The sequence below is a fragment of the Sturnira hondurensis genome, unplaced genomic scaffold (assembly GCF_014824575.4).
Source record: "Sturnira hondurensis isolate 20B ecotype Veracruz unplaced genomic scaffold, ASM1482457v3 Scaffold0022910, whole genome shotgun sequence".
NCBI lineage: Eukaryota > Metazoa > Chordata > Mammalia > Chiroptera > Phyllostomidae > Sturnira > Sturnira hondurensis.
Window position 1 is genome coordinate 11,861,550 of NW_028095541.1, and position 22,996 is coordinate 11,884,545.

Consider the following 22,996-nt stretch of genomic DNA (forward strand, 5'->3'; position numbering starts at 1 on the left):
GTACTGTGTGGCCATTGCATTCAAAATGACTGAGTGAGAAGAGCAATGAGTCTGCATCACATTTTGTGTTAAGCTTGGACGTTCCTCCAAGGAAACTATTCAGACGATTCAGAAGGACACAGCTATGGACAGCTGGTGACTGGCAGCTTCATCATGACAATGTGCCGCTAATGCATCACGTCTCATACAGAGTTTTTTGGTGAAACATCAAATCACCCAGGTGACTCAGCCCCCTTACAGCCCAGATTTGGCACCCTGCAACGTCTGGCTTTTCCCAGAACTAAAATCACCTTAGAAAAGGACGAAATTTCAGACAGTTTATGAGATTCAGGAAAATACATGGGGCAGTTGATGGCAACAGGCAGAACTGTGTGAGGTCCCAAGGTGCCTACTTTGAAGGGGGCTGAGGAGTCATTGGCCTGTGTACAATGTTTCTTGTATCTTGTATCTTCTTCAATAAGTGTCTCTATTCTTCATAGTACAAAGCTGGATACCTTCTAAACACACTCTGTATAGTAAAATTGTTTTTCTTTTTTTGATATTGTTTTTTAGATAACTATTATTAACATGCATTCAAAATCATTTAAAATTATTTTATCAAAACCAAATAATCATTAGTTGCTGTTGCTAGTGTAAGTTAAATGTCAGAATTTCTGTAAATGTTTTAGGATTTTGGTGCCAATTAATTTAAAGACAAGAATACGCTTACCCCATCAAAGGCATCACTAGGTTTATTAATTTCTCTTCCTAGGAGTATTAGACTTTTACAAACATAAATGCCTAATCGATATTTTTGGCTAGCATAACATTCTAAATATCACTGTCAAACTTCTTTGCTTTTATTCCTGCTCAACTCATCACACCAGCCATCTGCCTAAATAAAGATGTAAGCATCTGCTATATGGCAACTGTCTCAGGGGCAGATGTTTCCATCCTGTGCTCATGTCACTGGGGCTGGATACATTATTTGAACAGATGTACACAATTGGAAAGTGTTGTGTCCCACAGTGAAATGTCTCCAACTGCTTTCTATCAACGTACATAACAGCTATTTGCACCTGCATTTATGTTAATGATATAAAGGCAGCAGGGGTCTGACAAAGTGAGATGTGAAGCTATGAAATATGTTTACATGGTTAATTGGAGTTTCTGAGAGACTCTGTTGCCAAACGGCCACAGTGACATTGACACATGCCCAAGCTGATCACCTGACTAGGAGCTTGCTTTTTAAGCAGTGGAAATGTGGCTATTCTCAGGACAAAAACACTCATAACCTGAATTTACTAGTAAGACTATTCCAACCTCTAGTATTTTATCTCAGAATAGGAAAATAACTTCCAGTATAAGGTCTTTTAGGCCACCCAGGTCATTTTCATTTTGCGAGGAAATGTCTATGGGTACGTGCGTGTTTTCCATTTGTACTTCTGTCAACAGCATAACATGCTAATAACCCATTGTGGTATTTTGCAGAGGTTATTGCATTGGAAAGTTCCAATTTCCAACATTAAGGAGTTAACCAAAACCAGCTTGAAAAATGTCAATTTGTACTTGGTCTGCAACATAAAATGGCACCAAAAATCCAAGAACGGCATTTACACCACTAGTTAAGATCAAAACGTTTCCATATGAATGTCACATATTTGGAAACATAATATTTTGGTAATACATGGGGAATGTTTCCCCCTCAGTAATGAGGTCACAAAGCCACGTTAACCACTAAATGCAAAACATCAAATTACAGTGGTTCTCCTTGCTACTGTGCACTAAATGTGAGGGCTGAAGAGCCAGAGTTTGCAGTAAGAGTTGTCTCTGTAGCTTTACTGAGCAAAGAACTTGTGGTTGCTTTCAAATAACATATTTATTACTTTATTAACTTGACATAGATAAAAATCAACTTTGCATGTAGTTATTCTGAGTTAAATGGCTTGGTTGGGGCATCATCCTGTAACCAAAAGGTGAAGGGTTTGATGCCTGGTCAGGGCACACACCCCAGTTGTGGGTTGATCCCTGGTCCTGGCATGTTCAATCCCTGTCTGGGCACGTATGGGAAGCAATCAAGCACTATTTCTCTCTCACCCTGATGTTTCTCTCTCCTTTCCTCTCTTGCGGAAAGGAATGAAAAATCATGTCCTCAGGTGAGGATTAAAAAATGTTACCCAAACTAACTTTTAGGCCCCAAATTATTCTGCAATTTATTCTGCTCGTCAACAGAGTTTCCAAGGTGCATTTATACACAGGTGATCCTCATTATTCATTCACAGATTATGTGTTTGCAAATTCACCTGCTTGCCTAAATTTATTTACAATCCCCAAATCCACACTGGTGGCATTTTTGTGGTTGGCTGTGGACATGTACAAGCAAAAAGTTTGAGTCACCTGATGTGTGTGGTCTTGGCAGGGTCGACGGGGCTCTGCCTTGTTGCAGCTCTCGTAAACAAGTGTCCTTTGTGGTACATTTAGTGCCACCTTTTTCATATGTTACCTTTCTGTGACTTCACTGTTTAAAATAGCCCTCAAGAATGATGTGCCACGCTGTCCAGTGTTCCTGAGGGTAAGAAGACTAAGTAATATGCTGTATGAAGAAAATACATGCTGGATAAGCTTTGTTCAGTCATGAGTTAAATGCTGTGTCTGTGATTTCAATGTAAAGGAATGAGCTATATAAATTACATGGGGTGTCTTTAAACTGAAACACACATAAAACTAGTTCTGTATTGATCGCTGATGAAAATGTGTTGTGAGCAGAGGCTCAGAGGTACCTAAGTCTTAGGAGCAACGGTTCAAAATTCGCCACTTCAGTGTTTCCGGTAACTGCTGCAAATGAGGAGAGTTGACTGTGTCTTACTTATCTCATTTGCCTGCTTCAGGGTGAGAATTATTATCCCCATTGGAAAGGAGAAGGGACTGAGGCTTTACTGATTTAACCAAGATCACCAAGCCTCAAAAAAGGGGAGAAGAATGACCAGAGCTCAACTGTCCAGCTCTCACTGTTTTTGCCCCAGAGTGAGAGGCGGGGATGAGAAGGGGCAGCAGGAGAAGAAAAAACAGGAAAGGAGCTTAAGACAGAGCTTTAATATCATGCTCGAAAAAGTGAGCTGTATAGTTAGATAACATGATACTGAGCCATGTTTAGGTTAAAACCTCATAAAATGTAAACTCTGCTTAGAGAGGCCGCCCACTTTTATTAACTGGGACTGAGCTATAAGAGAATAGAACGTAGTTGGTTTTCTTCTTCTCCCTTTGTTCTTCGCTCCTTGCCTCTCCAAAGACAATAAATGTTTCTTAAATAAACACACAGACCTGAGGACTCCAGGTTGGTGTTTCATTAAAAAAATAAAGACTAAAATATTTTCACATCATTTAAGTAATATGATTTAAAAATGTTTGAGAGTTTAAAGCATTTCCATCAAAATTTAATATGTATTTGATAACCCACTACTTGCCAGGGTGATTTAAGGCCTGCCAAAGACAGAAAATTGGTCAAGAAGTTTATAAAGAACCCAAATGATACTAAGAGTCATAAGTAAGGTTGCCCTGGCTGGGTGTGTGGGTTGGAGCATCGTCCTACGAAACAAAAGGTTGTGGGTTCCATCCCTGGTCGGGGCATGTACAAGAGGCAACCGACTGATGGCTCTCTGTCCCCCCAGCCCCACCCTTTCATCTCTCTCTAAAATCAATAAAAATCCTTGAGTGAGGGTTAAAAAATTAAAGAAATAATAAAATAAGGTCATTTTATCTAAAGTTAAAAAGAAATCAATTAACTAGCTACTCCAAATGTTCCTTACTTGAGTTCCACATGCTACCTTCAGTAATACCAAAATGCTTATGTATGTAAGATATATATTTTCATGTCTATAAGACACAGGAATATATTTTTAGGCTCTGCCATACTTATTTTAAAAGCATGTTATTGAATCAGAAAATCAGGGTTTTTTTAAACCAATCCAAATCTGAACTCACAGGACGGACAGTCCCGGCCCTGGCTCCACAGCTCGACAATGGGCAGGCTCTGAGAGTCAGCAGGGGAGGACGGTGGGTAAGTGCTCAGCTGACTGCACTGGTTCCACAGTGCGGGGGGCATTAGGAACACTGCGTCTTGCCTCAAGGCATCGGCTATCTTCTGACCCCCATCTCTTGTTACTCTCATTGAATAAAAATTGTGCTCACAATTTGTAAACTACGTTTAAACAACACACGTTATGCCAGAGCTGAGAAACGTCAGAAGGCCTGTAAGAGACCTTTCTACCTGCTGCAGACTCGCCCAGGAAATGGCAAAACCGAATGGTAAAGCCGGCGCACGACTAGGAGTTGGAGTGACTCCAGTAAAACGGAGCCCCTCTGGACGAACAGGAGGACTCTGTCCTGACCAGCGAACCGCGGGACCTGTTTTGACCACTGTGTGGGGACTAAAATTCATCCTGCTTCCTCCGAGGCGCGAACTTCAACCTCTAACTGCCATAGTCACAGTGAACTTCTCTCTGGCATATAAAAACCATAAATTGTTTCTGTCAGAGAAGCATTTGGCCAAGTTGCTCACTTGTCTGTTTCCTTATCTATCAAATAAATAAATTCATTTGCATTTTCAATCACTGTGGTGGTTTTGTCTTTTCCTTCAACAAATTTAAAGTGGAAGTGTCAACAACAGTAGTGGGCCTTATCACGTTGTTTCACACCCACTTCCCCTCGAAAATAGGGTTTAGCACTTGTTCAATTTGCTATTTTCGACACAAAATACTCACCCTTATATTTCTATTGGCTTCTCATTTGAAAATGAGAAATTATGGGAAAACCATCAATCTTGTCCCCAAATCCTGAATGCTCGAGAGGATAGACAAGTGTAACAAAGTAAGTCTAACGGGTCTGAAGGGTCTACACAGAACACCTCCCCACAAGTACGGACAGCAATGGTGCCAAACTACAATGGAAAGCTTTTAACACAGTGCGAATTACCGTTCGAGGGAAACTATAATGTTAACCGTCCTCATTCAAAATTAAAAAAAAACATTTAAATAAAGGGCACTAGAATTTCTAATTAGTTTCCCCTAGTTCTTTCCTAGCTTCAAAGGCATGAGCCTTGACTCCTAAATTCCACTTGCTTGAACTCTACACATGTGTTACTGCCCTGAGCAAATGTCATCTCCTCTCCGTTGTTTCCTGACCGGCCTCACAATTCTGGCTTCATCAGTCCTCCCTTCACCCAGGTTCCCAAAGTTTGTCACACTCACTTCTCATACAGCATTTGCCAGGCTTTGTTCCAGTTCATCGCACACGTGCCTGCTGTCCTAAGAGAATTCAGTTCTGCAGAAGCGCGGGCTCTGCCTGACGTGTCTCTGGCTCCCTCGGAGCACCTCACACAGCTCCTGGGAAGGACTGCCTTGGTGATCGCTGAATCTGCTTCCACAGTATGGTACTTTATTAGGAGGCAGTATGTGATGCACTAGATTTTCTTAAGCCTCGCACTTCTGCTGCTGATGTCCTACCTGAATTCTGTACATCGAGGTGTATGATACGTGTGCATGTCTACAAGTCTGAAATTCAAAAGTACCAAAATTTATAGATAGCCATCTAATTAAGAAATGGCATGCTCCCAGCAAACTTCTCAGGTTGCATAAATGATTGTATTTCATGACAAATATACACAAAATCATAATTTAAACATCTGGTATTTTTCTTCGTTAAAAATATTAATAGAATCCAGGCCACAGAGAAAGCATCTGACAGGCAAATGAGTAAATTAATGAATAATTGGGTAATTCTGAGGCTTCACATGTACCACACTGTTTTTCCTTACTGATATAATTTATCATGATATAAATTCTAATTTCTGCCTTATTTGGTTTAAACTAGTTTTAAATATTCACATGTGTTTGAATATTGAATATGTTTGACCAGAGAAGAAAAAGGGAAATGATGTAAAAGTAGGTTATCAGTGTTCCGTATAAATTTACAGTGTGATACCAGAGACAAACAGCGAGTTTAGATTTTGATTGATCCAGGTTCAAACCTTAGCTGACTCACGTAACAGCTGGCGATCTTGGTCAAAGTACCTGAACCTTCAAAACACAGATTATACCCACCATACCGTTAAGATTAAATGAAACAAAGAACGTAAAGTTGTAGGTAGAATGACTATAACACTGAAGGCACCTGACTGATTCAGCTCTTTTAGCTGTTATACCCCTCTCTCTCTCTGTCAAATTCTGGAGTCGGGGTTTCAGTGGCCTTTGTCTCAGAAGTGAGCGATGGAGAACTCACTAGAGCTAATAAAATCCTAGCTAGGCTTGAAGGTGTCTTATATTTTTGCCAAGTCAATGGAGGTAACTAAGCACATGCAACAGCTCAGAAAGGAAGGCACAAAAACTAAACAAAATCAACCCTGATGAGAAGCAAAGTAGGCAGGAGATGTGAGTGGTGACATGTTTTTTGTTTTTTCTTCCCTGTATTAGTCAGAATCCAAGTAGCTCATTGTTTAGTCACTCACACAGATTCACAACATTTCAGAGCTTAAAAAAATGTCTAGTATTATTGGCTTTACTAATAGGGAAGCTGAGGCTTAGGGGCAAAATAACGTGTCTGAGTTTCCATAGCCAGCTGGAGGCCGATCTGGGACAGCAGCCCAGCTCTCCTGACACTGGTCCCAATACTCTTTCTTCTAAGCACTCACACCTCTCCTCACTTGCTCAGATGAGGAAGGTGAGATCAGCTAGGAATCAAACGTCCACACCCAGCACTGCAGAAGATACATGCATATACCAGAAAGTATTAACGGGAAATCCACATTTTTAAATTTCTAGATAGGGTTTACTGTACTCCTTCTCATTCCCATCTCCTTTCTTGCCCTAGTGTTTGAGGCTGGATCTTGTATGAATCTCAAAAACTCTTATGCCCCCTTTGGCCAAATGTCAGGATAAGAACCAAGCTGCGGGTCTGCTCTGTGTTTACTTCCCACGGTCTCCTTGGGTCATGCATGGCCTTCTAAGACCAGTAGGCATTCCAAGTGGGAGACAGCCATGTCCAGCTCATTACATTAGCCTCCACACAAGGAGCCAGCCCAGGTATTAGCCACAACCACTAAGAACAATAGTCACCATCATCTTGTAAGTGCCTACTATGCAATTAGCAATACGCTGCGTGATTCACATATACTTACCCCTTTAATCCCCATATAACCTGTGGAGTAGGACTTCTTATCTTCGCTTCATAGATTTATAGATGAGAAAGCTTAGGTCAAGTGATATACCTAAGGTTATGCAGTTCAGTGGTAGAACCGGGTTTCAAACCCAGACACCACATTCTGAATAGTTATGACGTTACCCTTTTTCCTTCCTAGGGCAATCAAAGAGTGTTATCGCCAGGTAAGGGCTCTTTATCATAAGTTCACCCCATTCTCTAAAAGTTACACATTCTATTAAGGATGCCAAATTGTCACCAACAAAGACAATCATGTAGGGGCAAGGGAAAGACCTGAATTCCTCCTAAAAGTCAGAGTTCTCCCTTTATTGTGGTAAAAGTTTATTATTCTTTATTTAGAAAGGACTGTATCTCCACCTTCTGCTTTTCTGAAAGGTTCGGGAGCGCCTGTAAAATCATGATTTTCTTTTTAAAAATCATATGGAGGGGAAATAGCTTTTCCTTATGTTTCTTTTCAAATGAGTTTGGGAAGAAACAGGTCAAAGAAATGTGTAAGCCAATCCCCTCTCATGCCCTCTCTCCCTCCCCGTGGGCGCTGCGTGTATGTGCACGCATGCATAAGTGTGGATTATGTGGATGTGTATGTTCTCTCACTGAAATACACGTTGTTCTGCAACACTCTGTGATTTCATTTGCCACCTGCTACACCAGCTCATGGGCTGAGCCCTGGGAGCTCTGTGTGCAATGAGACGGTGCTGCTCTCACAGAGCTCTCAGCAAAGGAGACATGCCCTTAAATCCAGGGGCCCATACCAACTCAAGGAATTTTCCAGAGGAAATAAACTTTCATGTACATGAAAATTTTTTCTTGGTTCCAGGAAATAAGTCCCCTGTGGTTAGAGGACAGTGGCATTAAATGTATCAGCTTATATACACTTAAATAACATGCACCACTTATAACACACACATTACCATTTTCCTCATCATGGCTTACCTTACCTTGATCTTTTGGTGGTACTGATAAAGAATTCTGCATTGTGATATGTTTGACTCAAGCAGTAACTTCCCTAAAAATAATCAAGCACAAATAATAATTAGAAAATAATTGAGATGCCAAGTTAATACATATGGAAATATAAAGTATAAGCTTTTAAAAAAGTCTTTCTACTTATAATTATGTGAGTAATAAGGAATGGACCCAGGGGTGTCCAACCTGTGGCCTGTGGGCTGCATGTAGCCCAGGATGGCTATGAAAGGGGCCCAACACAAAATTGTAAATTTACTTAAAACCTGTTTTTTTCTCATCAGGTTTCATCAGTGTTTGTGTATTTAATGTGTAGCCAAAGACAACTCTTCTTCCAGTGAGTGTGGCCCAGAGATGCCAAAGGCTGGACACCCCTGGCACGAAACTATTAAGAAACTGATGTTTTTATTTCACTCTCATTTGCATACAGGCAGGTTTTTTTTTTAATGTACTGGCATGGGCCGGGGGAGGGAGTGCCAACGGAGAGGACTGTATCTGCATCTCTGGCCTCATGGGGACAGGGACGTGCGAAAGGAGGTGGGGTTAAGGTTTCCCTGAAAATGCCCTGCCTGAACACTGTTTCATATTGTCTGTTTAAGAAGAAATAACTACAGTGTTTAACGATACAGGTCAAAGTGGCATAATTGCAATATAATCATTTGATAAAATATAATTCAGTCATTAAAATGTGATTATGAAGCTTATGTAGTAACATGAAAATGTTGATGATATAATGCCCTGGATGAACATAGTAAATGGCGTACACACTAGGGTTACACCTATATAAAAAAACAAAGGCAGAGAAACACTCCCAACAGGAAATATGTTAATATGTATATTGGCATTGTGTTTAGTGATGAAAATACAGATGTTTCCCCCTCCATTTTAGCTATTTCCCAAATTGCCTATAATACCATTACATATTAATAAATTGTTTGAATATAAAAACAAGACAAAATAGTTGAAAAAATATAGGCAAATATTTTTATGAGCCTTCATAGAAGTGTTTCTTCTAAGCATGACACGAAAGACAGAAGCTATTAAGGCAGAAACTGATGAATTTGTCTACTTAAAATTTTAAATGTTTGTTCAATAGGAGATTAGACAAAATTAAAAGGTCTGACTTCTACTTCCAGCCAAGGCTGAGTAAGAGAGACCATATTTTCCCAACTTCCTGAAACAACCAGGACATACACAAAAGACACGAGACAATATTTAAACACTGGGCATCAGGTCACAAAAGCTGGTCTTTAAGACACAGGCGACAAATGAGATGAACCAACTACGACTGTGCTGCAGGAAGGGAAACACTAACGGGGACTCCCATAGGAAGGCAAAGAGGACAGGCGGGGGGTGGGGGGGTGGGGGGGCAGGGGGAGAAAGGGAGAGGGAGGTTGAGAGAGTGTTACCTAAATGTAACACCTACGACTATAAAATTTATATAAGGAAACTTTATGGCCTTACATCAGGCAAAAATATCTTGGGACATCTAGAGCACAATCCATAAAATAACTAATAATTTGGACTCTGAAATTAAAAACTTCCATTCTTCAAAAGACACTGTTAAGAAAATAAAAAGACAAGCCACAGAGTGGGAGGAAATAATTGCACACAATAAATATAATAAATAAATGATACCCAGATTACTCTTAAAACACAGTAAGAAAACAAATAAATGCAATTTTAAAAATGGGCAAAAAATCTGAAGAGAACTTCATCAAAAAAGATATGGCTTGCAAATAATGACATCAAGAGATGCTTAACATCACTAGTTATTAAAGAAATGTAAATTAAAGCCACGAAGAGATATTGCTGTATACCTATCAGTATGGCTTACATGGAATAAAAAAAGACAATACCAAGTGTAGACAGGGCTGTGGAGGTGGTGGGAGTCTACTGCGTGCTGGCGGCAATGCAAAATGACACAATTTGAGAAATAATTTGGTGTTCTCTTCAAAAGTTGAGATACACCTACAATGCAATCCAGTCAATTCCTTCCTACTGATCCAAAAGAGAAGAATATATCTACTGGATCAGAAAGAAACAAAAATAAAAAGACTGCAAATAATGGATGCTATCACTCATAGCAAGATTTAATGCAATATGCTTTATAAGTCATACATATAATTGTTTTTAATTTTAGTTAATATGTCATATTTAAACAGAGTTAATTAAAAAACGAGAGTTGGGTGGTTTCTGGAGAAGTGAGAGCCTGATGGAGGTGGCCATGGAAGTCTTCCAATCACCCCTGTTTGAGGACACCTAATGCAGACATTGCTTTGTCTTGGTTATGCTGTCTAGCCAGGGTTCCTACAATTGAATTTAGATCTTACAGAACGCTGGAAATCATTCACTCCATGATCAATAAGCTTGTTAACATTAACTCGTGGTGTGAGTACATGTGTAAATGCCTGCGCTTGTGTGTGTAAGTGGGCACTGTGCACAGGGCTGCAGTATGGACATTAATCTAGGTTGTTATTTCCAGGGAGTGATTTCCTAGAGCATTCCGAAGGGGACTGCAAAAGCCTGAAATTTATTTATTAAAAAATTGTGTCTTTATTCTCACACATTTAAACTTCAGTCACCTTCAAAGTACTCTCCATTTGATACAATACCCCTATCAAGACATTTTTTTCCACTGCTCAAAACAGTTTTTGAACTTGTGAATTTTGATGCCTTTTAGTGCTTCTGCTGTTTTTTGTTTCACCTCTTCCACATCTACAAAATGTTTCCCATTGAGGACTTTTTTCATCTGGGGAAAGAAAAAGAAAAGTCACTCAGGGCGAGAATGGGTGAATAGGGAGGGTGGGACATGGGGGTCATGCTGTTTTTGGTCAAAATCTGCTTAACACAGCGTGGTGTGTACGGGTAAGCTTGTAAATCACCCATCACGAAATAGGCAGATGTGTTGAAAGAGACTTCAAAAAATTCACTGAAGCTGAATGCAGCCTCTCACATGCCATCTGGTACACTGAGAGGTGTTCCCCAAACACTCACCTAACTAGTGGGGGAAGCCTGTACTACAAGGGGATGGGGTCCCCCTTCATTCATGTCATACATCACCTGACTGACACAATGTCATTTAAAAAATGTTATAATCTAATATATTTGCTCAGGAGAACTTGAAATATAAAAATGAAGTCTTTGGGTGTGTTACCATGGTAATTTATAACAGGTTATTCTTTACATACCAGTACTGAGACAATGCTACTAACCTACCACTGACCGGGAAGCTGCTCTTCCCACAGGCCTTCCTCTAGTTCTGATTCTACTGCGAGCTTGGGGCTCTTGAAACATTGCATGGCGGTTGTCCCACAGGTTTTACGTTTTAGGCCGGTACCAGAGTTGGCGAATCCACAGATGACATCTTCACCTGCACTGTATTCTACACCATACCCCTTCTGCACTGACTGCCTACCATGTGCTGGACTATAAGGTAATTCATATGCACCCCTTATCATCACATGAAAATTAGCATTATGATCTTTCAAATCAAGAAACTGAGGCTCAAAGAAATTAAGTAATTCGCTCAAGTCACTGAGAATGAGCTAGAATTAATTCCCCAGGTGTGTCTGACCCCTAAATTCACATATGTCACGCTCTCCTGTGTGCAGATTGCCCCCACGTCCCATCCTTCCTCCCTTTTTCTCCCTCACGTGCACAGGAACACATATAAGTGTGGACCAAATCAATGAAAATACAGGTGGGATGCTTTTGTATCGGATATTAGAATTAAAGAAAAATCAGTGACACAAAGAATGGAAGCAAAGTAATGGGGAGAAGTGATTTAGAGAAGTTAAGAAAGGAATGAACTTGATTCAAATAAAAGAATTTAAGGGGAAATGATGGTCACCTTCAAATATTTGAAGAGAAGTTACTTGGAAGAAGGATTAGAGGAATCCTATGTCACTCCAGTGGGCAATTAAAATCCTGAGACCCGTGAGGGAGACAGGTTACAAGAAGGCAAATTTCAACCAGATACAAGGAAGAACTTGTGAAACTGATTTCACACTATACTATATGCAATATTGATCTCTGTCACTAAAAAAATTGAAGGAGAAGTTGACAAAAACTTTTATTTTTCAGGCTTAAGAAAACAGCAAAGGAACCCCAGATATTAAAGAACTGAAAAAGCCCCCTTCTTTTTTTGTATTAAGGAAATGAAAATGGTCACAGCACAGAAAAGAAAAAAAGGAACTGCGTGAGTGAACATATAATGGTTAAGTATTCAATGCTGCTCTTGTCCTTTTATATATTTAGGTATTATTTTAAAACTTTAAATGCATTTGAGGATGAATTTTCCTAGCTTGTTTTAAGTAATTTCATATGCTCATTATATTTCACTATTTTTTTCACTTTTCAAATCAACTATATTGAGATGTAGTTTTCATACAACAGATACATAAAAGTCTATACCTGTGTAGTTATCACATTCTTTTTTCTATATTTTATGATATTTTGACACACCAGGGGCCTGGCTGGCTGGAAAGAGTGCCCCTTCCAGGGCTAATTAATCCTACAGAGAGCAAACAACTGACTCCTCTTTCAGATGCAGGCCATCAAAATCCAAGTCTAGTTCCCAACCATCTCCTTTAACTCTCACACAACAGGACAATACCTTCCCGGCTCCGATCATTACCCCAGGGCCAGGTCCTGGGCTAGGACCATGCCGTACCTGAGGACACTGAAATCATTCAAACTGGCCAATCTTGAACTGTCTTGCTCTACCTAGCTCTTCCCAGGGAAACCACAATAAACCCTCCAGGCCAAGCTGTCCCAAGACTAACCCAGGAACTGTCCCATCTGAATTTATGCACCCCCCCCCCAGGAACTGTAAATTATATATTCTTTCAAAGGCAGCTGTTTCTCTGTCTATAACCTTGCCATAACTGAGTAACACAACTCTGGAAATAGTTCAAAGAAAATATAGAACAATAACATCACCTCAGAAAGTTCCCTCATTCCCTCAAAGTGTTGCCTTGTCCTCTTTTACAGTCAATCGTCACCCCTCACCTGGCCCCAGGCAATCGGTGATGCTTTCCATCCTGATAAATTAGTTTTGCCTGTTCTAGAATACAGGATCATTTCGTGTCAAACTGTCTGTGTTCTTTATCGTGTGTATCAGTAGACCATTCTTTTCTATTGTTGAACAACACTGATACAGAGAGAGAAGATCGAGAAGGAGTAGGGTGGGGCTTTAGGAGTAAATTGCTCAAGGCAATAGTAAACGATCTAGGATGAGACTGACTGAGAAGCTGAATGCCTCCAGAACGCATGGAATTATGGGCCAGAAGATTTAAAACCAAAGGCAGAGAGAGACTCACTCTCTTTCTCTCCCTTGAGGATGCCTGGATGGGTCATGCTAGAGCCGCCTGCGCTTTCCAAAGGATGGTATTTTAAATGGGAGAAGGAAGTCTGGGTGCAGCCTAGGACTGGGCTGGCCTGGCAGAGGGTGGCGGGGTTCATTTCCTTTGGATGTTCTGGAGGGGATGAGCTCTGAGGCAGAGCCTGCCATTCTTCCAAAATCATGTAGCTTTTGTATATCATGTTGTTTTAGTTTATAAACTAACCTTACTGAAATAAGATAATTAAAAACAGGGGGAACTCAAGAGTTAAAGATTATAGCCTTAGTTGATAGGCCTGGGTGACTATGCTTGTGGAAAGCTGTTATTCCAAAGTTGTGTAGCCTTTGAATAAAGACTCCTCTCCTTTGCATCAAACCTCTGCTCCCGGAGTTTCGCCCTAAAGGGTGGCAGACACAGCAGGACCTCGCCTGCTGTTCATTAACAGTATTCCATCCTATGACTGAAATGCAGCTGTTTAGTCACTCACCTATTTATGGGCATTTAAGTTATTGCTCGATTTTGGCTATTATGAATAAAATTGCTGTAAATATTTATGTCCAAGTCTTTGGGTAGAAAAAAGTCATACCTCTTTGGTAAAAACCGAGGAGTGGAACCGCTGGGTGGTATATTGACTCTATAAGCAATTGCCTGTTTCCAAAACGGCCAAACAGTTATTTCATTGATTTAAAAAAAACTACTTCTTTAAGCAATGTGAAAATTTATGTGTCTCAATATCTTTACATAAATTAGAGGACTCAAATAACTTAAGCTCAGTTTTCTTAAAATAATGAAAGCTTACAGGACATAAGTCTAAGAGTAGTTTCCATCAATTACTCAATTGTAATAAAGTTTTACTCTTATCTTAATCTGTCCTATTTAAGAAAGAAATAATAAATTCTCAAATTGGTACCAATGGATTAGAAAATCTGAAAGATAATCTACAGAATAAATTTTGATCCATTTAAAAAATTCTAACTGCTTACATTAATATTTGCATTAATACAATGTATTAATATTTGACAATCTTCTTCCTTCCCTAAATGGTTGTATACTGCTAATGAATTGAATATAAAAGTATCTCTTTAAATTATAGGACTTCTGAATGTTAGCCAATGACAGTACATGCTTTGCAGATTCATCTGGGGGCCTAGTTTGTTTAAGACTCTCCCAGGCAATCTTTTTCTAGTGTACAGTTGCGGTAGCTTCAGAAGTAGTCCTATTTCCCCTAATTTTTCAGACTTACTGTTAAGGTGGTATGACCAGATGCTACTTATTGTTCCCCAAACCCAAACCCCTAAAAGACAAGACTGACACTTAATTTTCAGAGTCACAGTCCAGTGCAATTTCAAGTATGCGATGAGTTTAAAAGTAGTGGAAGCACCAGTGAACTGAGTGTGGAGATGTAGCTTTTTAATGGAAACTTCGTACTGTGTGACCTTGGCCAAGTCAATTCATCTTTTTTCTGTCTCAGATTCTGGTCAAGATGGTAGAGTAGGTAAATGTGGTACTTGCATCCTTCCACGACTGAGCTACACAAAAACCATCAGTGAGATCCTCCTGACGTCTAGCTGAACAGAAGTCCTACACCTAAGGAGAGTGGCCGGAGGGACTAGTCCCACACCAATGTGTGCTGGTTAAACACAGGGAAGGTATCTCAGCTTCGGAGGGTATCTCAGCTCCATCACCTCACATAGTTACTTTCTGTGTGTGTGTGTGTGTGTGTAGAGAATACTTTATTAGCAGCTGTCAAGAACACAACACAGTCTTACTGACTATAGTCACCATTCTGCACTTTATACCCTCTGAGCTTGTTCATCTTACTTTCCTCTGAGACAAGCACTTCTAATTCTTAGAGGTGATTCTGCTGGTATTTATATCTCCCTATCTGTTGATAAAATGCTTATAATCTTATTTCTTGCTTGTTCAGTTTTAGGCAGTATCTAATCATTCCCACTGTGAAGGATGAAGATATATCTCTATTTCTCTCTCTGTCAACAAAATTTTGCTTAATAATTTCTCTGCGTATAAAATTCCAGGTTGAGAGGTTCCAGCCAAGATAGAGGCATAGGTAGAAATGCTCTGCCTCCTTGTACAACTAAAAGAAGGCTAGCAACCAATTTAAAAACAATATAACCAGAACTGCCAGAATAGCAATCTGTATGGAACTCTGACAAACAAAGAGTTAGAGAAACATTCATCTAGACCAGTAGGAGGGGCGGAGATGGGGAGGCCAGATGGGCAGAGAGGACTTGTGGCAAGACAGAGGACCACATGGGCGAGGAGGCGCTGGCTCACCAGCAAACTAAAGACTCAAAACCTCTAGCTGTAAATACTGTAGGGGTTGCAAAGATGTAAGAAACTCCCAGTGTCACGAGAGAGTTCCTTGGAAAGTGGGGCTAGAGTGAATTCAGTGAGTGGCATTGTTCCCTCTCTGACCCCTCCCCACAGACAGTGTGACAATACAGCAAAGAGGGTTGCCCCGCCCTGGTGAACACCTAAGGCTCTGCCTCTTACAACTTAGCTGGTACACAGAGACAAAGAAATATGACCCAAATGAAAGATCAAAGCTCCAGAAAAAGAGCTAAAGGACAAGGCGATAGATAACCTATCAGTTGTAGAGTTCAAAACACTGGTAATCAGGATGCTCACAGAACTGATTGAGCTTGGTCACAAAATGAAGGAAGTAATAAAAGCTACCCAAAGTGAAATAAAGCAAAATATACAGGGAACCAAGAGTCATGGGAAGGAAACTGGGGCTCAAATTAGCAATTTGGAACAGAAGGAAGAAATAACATCCAACTGGAATAGAATGAAGAAACAAGAATTCAAAAAAATGAGGAGTGGCTTTGGAACCTCCAGGATAACTTTAAACATTCCAACTTTAAACACTTAGGGGCTGAATCATAGGGGTACCAGGTGAAGAAGAGGAAGAGCAAGAAATTGAAAACTTATTGGAACAAATAATGAAGAAAAACTCCCTAATCTGGTGAAAGAAATAGACTTTCAGGAAGTCCAGGAACCTCGGAGTCCCAAATAAATTGGATCCAAGGAGTAACACAGCAAGGCACATCATAATTAATATACTCAAGATTAAAGATAGTAAGAGAATCTTAAAAGCAGCAACAGGGAAGGAGAGAGTTACCTACAAAGGAGTTCTCTAAGACTGTCAGCTGACTTCTCAGGAAAAACCTTACAGGCAAGAAGGGGCTGGGAAGAAGTACTCCAAATCATGAAAGGCAAGGACCTACATCCAAGATTGCTCTACCCAGCAGGGCTTTCCTTTAGAATGGAAGGGCAGATAAAGTGATTCCCAGATAAGGTCAAGTTAAGGGAGTTCATCATCACCAAGACCTTATTATATGAAATGTTAAAGGGACTTATCTAAGAAACAGAAGATCAAAAACTATGAACAAAAAATGACAACAAATTCATAACTATCAACAACTAAACATAAAAAAAAACCTAAGAAAGCAACTAGGACAGGAACAGAACCACAGAAATGGAGATCACATGGAGGGTTATCAATGGGGAAGGGGAGGAAGAAGAATAGGAAAAAAGGTATAAGGAATAAGCATATAAAAGGCATGGGTAAGTTAAGAGTAGTATAGGAGATAGAGAAGCCAGAGAATTTATATTTATAACCCATGGGCATGAACTAAGGGGGGCTGGGAAATGCTGGACGGTCAGGCGGGGGCTACAGGGTGGAGGGGGCAAAAAGGGGAGAAAAAATTGGGACAACTGTAATAGCATAATCAATAAAATATACTTAAAAATAGAATAAAAAAATAAAATTAAATTCCAGGTTGATATTGAGTCATGTTCCACTTTCTTCTGGTTTCCAAAGTTGGTGTGAAGAAATCTAAAGCTACTTATGATCCTTTGTAATCTGTTTTTATGTTTTTCTCTATGGAAACAAGGTTTGGAAAATTCACAATGAAGTGTTCCAGCTTATTTTCATTCATTTCCTAAGTGGACCTCATCAATCTGGAAACTCTTGTATTTTAGAAACTGGGATATTTTCTCTACTTATTTTTCTGAGATTTCCTAATTTACTTTACTCTGCTCTTTCCCCCTGAACTCTTATTATTTAGGTGTTTACCTTCACTGGACAGTTACATATATTTTCCTTTTTAATCTTTTATCTTTTATTTTTGCTCTTTCTGAAAAAAAAAATTCCTCAACTTTCCCTTCCAGTGTTTTAATTGAGTTCAGTTGTCATCTTTACCCACTAGTTCATGAATGATCTTTTTAATGTAAATCTAATTGTGTTTTGTCTATGCTTCAAGTCCTCTGGTGGCTCCCTGTTGTCCACAAGATAAAGCCCAACCTCGCGTGACACACGAGGCCCTTCACACACTGTCCTTCACACATCATCACCACTAGACAGGTCAGCTCTCATACGCCTCCACAATTATTCATGCAGTGGCCTCTCTTCCCTATACAACTGCTACTCAACTTTGCAGAGTCTACCTACCTGGACAGTTTGAAAAATTCCTTTTGTTGTGTCCATGATCTCCTCCCAATACTCTTTGACTGACTCTGTCTTAGTATGTAGTAGCATGTTTAAATTGTCTACTTTTCCCTTAAATTTGTAAGTTTCCTGATGCCAGGGACAATCCCATATTTATCTTACTCAGAAGTGACTTTGTATATAATGAGATTTAATAAATATTTACCAAATTAATAAGTGTGAATAATCCTGTCAAAACAAGAATACTAGAAATTATTTACCAATACTTGCACAGTTCCATCTAGTGCTTCTCATGCCATTTAAATATTTATTTTCTAGAAGTTTCTAAAATTCTGAATCATTTTTTAATGAACAGTAAGTCTGAAATGTGAAGCAATGCCTTATTAATTATGCCATTGCTCTACTGTTCCATAACTTAAAGTGACAGAACACTGCAAATTTTTTCAGCAATGGCCCTGGCTGGTGTAGCTCAGTGGATTGAGTGCGGGACTGCGAACCACATGATTCCCAGTCAGGGCACATGCCTGGGTTGCGGGCCAGTTCCCAGCTGGGGACTCACGAGAGGCAACCATACATTGATGTTTCTCTCCTTCTCTCTTTTCCTTCCCCTTTATAGATAAATAAATAAAATCTTAAAAAAAATTTCAGCAATGAATTTCCTTTGATCTCTACTGATTGCCTGATTGTATTTTTCAAGGGACTGAGTCACTTCGAAAATGATTTTAAAATTCTCTTGTGTAAATGTAAAACATTTCCTAGTTTCTTCCATATCTCTAGTCAGGCCTGGGGTTTTTCAAAAACAACAGTGCTTTAGGTGTCACTGCCCACAGGTAGCAAGTCCCAGGAAACAGCGATTTCCAACGTTATCTATCAACCCAATTTGTGGACAATGCTGCTGTTCCACTAAAAGGTCCCTGTGAGTTTTAGTTAAGTCAAGAAAGACCCAAGGTTTAGGCGAGTTTTAACACACAAGTACCCTTCCACTTCTTATTTATTCGAATGCAGAATATACAAGTGTAAGACAAACATTTGGTTCTTTCTACACTAAACAAAGCATCCTTGGGATTTCCTGCCTGGCTTCTCCGTGCATAAGAGTGAAGAGGTCGATCAGGCCATGAGGTTACCATCATGATGAAGACGAAAGCATTTCAAAAAAGAATTGAACCACTGGTAACAGAAGACACTGGGGAGGAAAGTAAACACCACAAAATAAAGGGGCTGTCATTTACATGTCCATGACATAAATACAGATTGTGAATCTTCATTATTTCTTTCCCTTCATTCTGGCTGCCAGTGTTTCAATCAGTTTGAATTTGATTCATTACTGCTAACGTATCTACACTCTGTCACAAAACCATCTTTGAACTAAGCAGGTTAACAGAAAATTGATGTAACATCATTTTGGATTCCTGACATTCCTTTCATCTCTTTTTCTTTTCTTTTTTTTTTCAGTAGTTGACTAAATGTTATTAAGGAACATTTGGTTTTCCAACATAATAATAATTAACATTTGTTGACCATTAATTTGTCACAAGGCTCTACATTTTTAAAACTCATTTCATCCTAACAGAACTCTAAGATTAGCACTGTTATTCTGTTTTATAAAAAATTTCCTTTCCCCCTTTTAAAAAATCTTTAGAAATCTAGTTTTAGAGAGGGAAAGGGAGGGAGAAACATCAGTGTGTGTTTGCCTTTTGTGTGCCCCATACTGGGGACCTGGCCTGCAACCCAGGCATGTGCTGTGAATCCAACTGGTGACCCTTTGGTTTGCATCCCAGCACTCGATCCACTGAGTCACATCAGCCAGGGCTCATTTCATCTCTTAAAGCGTACCTGCAGCAAAGCACCAAAGAATTTTGGTTTCATCACCAGAGACCAACCAGTGGACTTTCAACAAACTCCACTTTCTGCTTCCATTGTAACCTCCTCACAACATGGCCACTACGGCCCACTTTACTCTCAGCTCTGCTTCCATCTCTAGCTTCTTCCTTTTTTACTAAGGTTTCTGCACTAAATTAAAATCCCATCAATTAGCTTTACAATGACTGTTCAATTAAAAAAAACACTGCTCTATTTCCTGCTAACTTCATCCATGCTTTATATTTTTCATGTTCTTGCGGGTATATGAACTGCCCCTTAATGAATGATTGTGGTCATTTTTCTTCCTTTTTTAAAGTAATTCAAAACTTCAGCTTTTCCCTGGAGCACTCTAATCACAGATTTACCTTTTCAGCATTACCTACATTAAAAAAAAATTCCATGTCCCCAATGGCATTTATCTAACACTTAGGTTACCATAAAATGATTCTCTCCAACATGGAGAAAGCTAAATAAAAATGTACATGCCTCCGTCGTATTCTATAACACCAATTCCCCTCCTTGAAGGCAACAACTCTTAGTGCCTTTGTGTGGGTGTACTTCCAGAAACAGTCATCTGTGTGTTTACCAACTAACATTGTTAATAGAAGAAGAATGATTTGCATGACATCAATGTAAGCTGGCAGCCAAGAAGAGTGGACTAGAATGCACATGTGTGAACACTGATGACTTCACTGTACTAGTTAATGGGGGCAGTAGATGCCCTTGAATGAGCATGTGTACTGTGTGGTTGTCGCATTTAAAATGACTGAGCAGAGCAATGACTCTGCATCAAATTTTGCACTAAGGTTGAACATTCCTTACACTATTCCATACACTATTTGGAGGATTCAGAAGGCTATAGCTACTGGTTGGGCAGCTTCATCATGAAAACATGCCTGCTCATGCATCAAGTCTCACGTAGAGTTTATTGGCAAAACATCAACTCACTCAGGTAACTCAGCCCCCCTACAACCCATACTCAATGGCCTGCGACTTCTGGCTTTTCCCCAAATTAAAATCACCTTTGAAAGGGGAGTGATTTCAGACCATCAGTGAGATCCAGGAAAATACAACACAGCAGCTGATGGAATTGGGAGAACTGTGTGAGGTCCCAAGGTGCCTACTTTGAAGGAGACTGAGGAGTCATGGTCCTAAGTGCAATGTTTCTTGTATCCTGTATCTTCTTCAATAAACGTCTCTATTTTTCATATCACATGGCTGATACCTTCTGGACCTTCTGGAACTCTTAAATGCTCTACCCCTCTTTCTCCTCTCTCCAAATCACATTAGATTACATTAGATTACATTAGATCTTTCTCCTCTCTCCTAATACATTAGATCTTTCTAATACATTAGATCTTTCTCCTCTCTCCTAATCAGATTTCTCCTCTCTCCTAATCAGATTAGATTACATATGCTACCATTTTTCACTAATATATTTTAGGAGCTCTCCATATCAGCACTTATAGATCCTCTTAATGCTTTTTAGAGACTGTAGAGTATTTCATTGCATGGAACCACAATTTTTTTTTATTTAACTCTTGTTCAAGTACAGTTTTCTTTCTTGTATTCCCATCCCTGCCCCATCCCAGTGCTCCCCACCTCCCTCCCATCTCTGCCCCCCACCTTAGTTATTGTCCATGTGTCCTTTATACTTGTTCATCTGAGTCCTTCCCCTTTTCCCCTGTGATTCTCTCCCCTCTACCCTCTGGACTCTGTCAGCATGTTCTGTATTTCAGTGTCTTTGGAACCACAATTTATTAATCACTCACCTGCTAACTGGCAATGACACTGTTCTCAGTTTTTTGCGCTTACAAAGCTGCACTGTGCATTCTTATGCATGCATCTCTCCTGACAAGTATAAGGTTTATCTGGGCTGATGTAAAATTTTTATAGATACTGCCAAATTTTGATGCAATGAAGTACTAATTTATTCACCAAAGTATGAGAGTGCCTCAAAACCACTATCTGCAAAAAGTACCACAGGAATTTTTCAATCAACTGTTGAAAAACTTCACAAATTCCAGCATGCCTGGATATTTTTCTCAACTTCAGTTGAGTGTGCAAACACTGCTCTTCGTTGAAACATAGAAACCCTGACAATAAAATAAACAGCAAGTGTCAGTCTCAAGGATCGGAAGGGTGATTGTTTATGGAAAGTCCCTGACAGACTAGGAAAGGGAAAACAGTTAGTGCGAAATAGCGTGGCTGCCCAGTGTCCCCAGAGGAAGTGGGCACCGGTGTCACAGAGCTGGGCTGGGTAGTTCGTGTCAGCACGTTCTGGCGATGACAATGGAAAGACAAAGTGATTTCCTAATTGAAAAAGATGTCCAGATTTTGAAAAAGAGGAGGAAAAAACTCTGCATATTTTAAAAACCAGGCTTATAAAAATGTTTTATCTTGAAGAAATTATAGAACGTACAGTATAACTTAATAGATAATCTTAGGGTGGTGCCCCCTTGGCTAAAAAGAAAGCATCCTGACTGAGGGGCTACCAGCTGAAGATCAGGTGAACCCAATTAACTCATTTTTACGTGTTCGGATCAGTGGTTTATTTTAAATGTACACCACTCCATAAGTCCTTTAGGGTACCACATGGAAAAACCATAAACAAGCTATGAAGGTCATGACATTAATTTTCTTGTCATTCTCATGCTTTAAATAGGCATCAAAAAACTAAAAAAATCTTGTCCTCTGGGAAGGAAGGCAAATCTGAAACCAATTATTGTAATACTATTAAATTAAACACAGTGACCCTAGCTAAATTTATTTTGGTACCTTTTGTTAATGAATAAACCTTCCCAAAGAAGATTACAGCATCCTCTCACAGAGCAAAATGACTCACTAGAGCGGTGGTCCCCAATCTTTTGGCACCAGGGACTGGATTTGTGGAAGACCATTTTTTTTCCTGGACCGGGGTGGGGGACGGTTTCAGGATAGCTGGAGCATATCACAGTCGACAAACTCACCCCTGCTGTGCGCCCCAGTTCCTACTGGGCAGGGCTGGGGATCCTGGCACTAGAGGATTAGCGGAAGAGGGTAACCACGCAAAAACCTGAATTTCACGTGCCTAAAGCTTAACCAAAAAGCTTAATAAGCATCCATGGAATCTCTGTTCAGGGAGTGCTGCACCTGCTAGAAAGCCTGTAAATACCTGACGAGACTA

At 39.8% G+C, this 22,996-nt stretch overlaps 1 protein-coding gene across 6 annotated transcripts in view; it reads right to left on the reverse strand.

Annotated features, from left to right (window-relative positions):
- ZNF438 (zinc finger protein 438) overlaps positions 1-22,996 on the reverse strand; it is a 173,995-nt gene that overhangs the window by 20,865 nt on the left and 130,134 nt on the right. For 5 of the 6 annotated variants that reach the window (XM_037037245.1, XM_037037243.1, XM_037037242.1 and 2 more), the window contains one exon: positions 8,130-8,197. In XM_037037245.1, the coding sequence (XP_036893140.1) occupies positions 8,130-8,166 (37 nt within the window). In that variant the 5' untranslated portion in view covers positions 8,167-8,197. Of the gene's footprint in view, positions 1-8,124; positions 8,198-22,996 lie in introns of those variants that run through there. The other variant, XM_037037247.1, reaches the window with a different exon arrangement.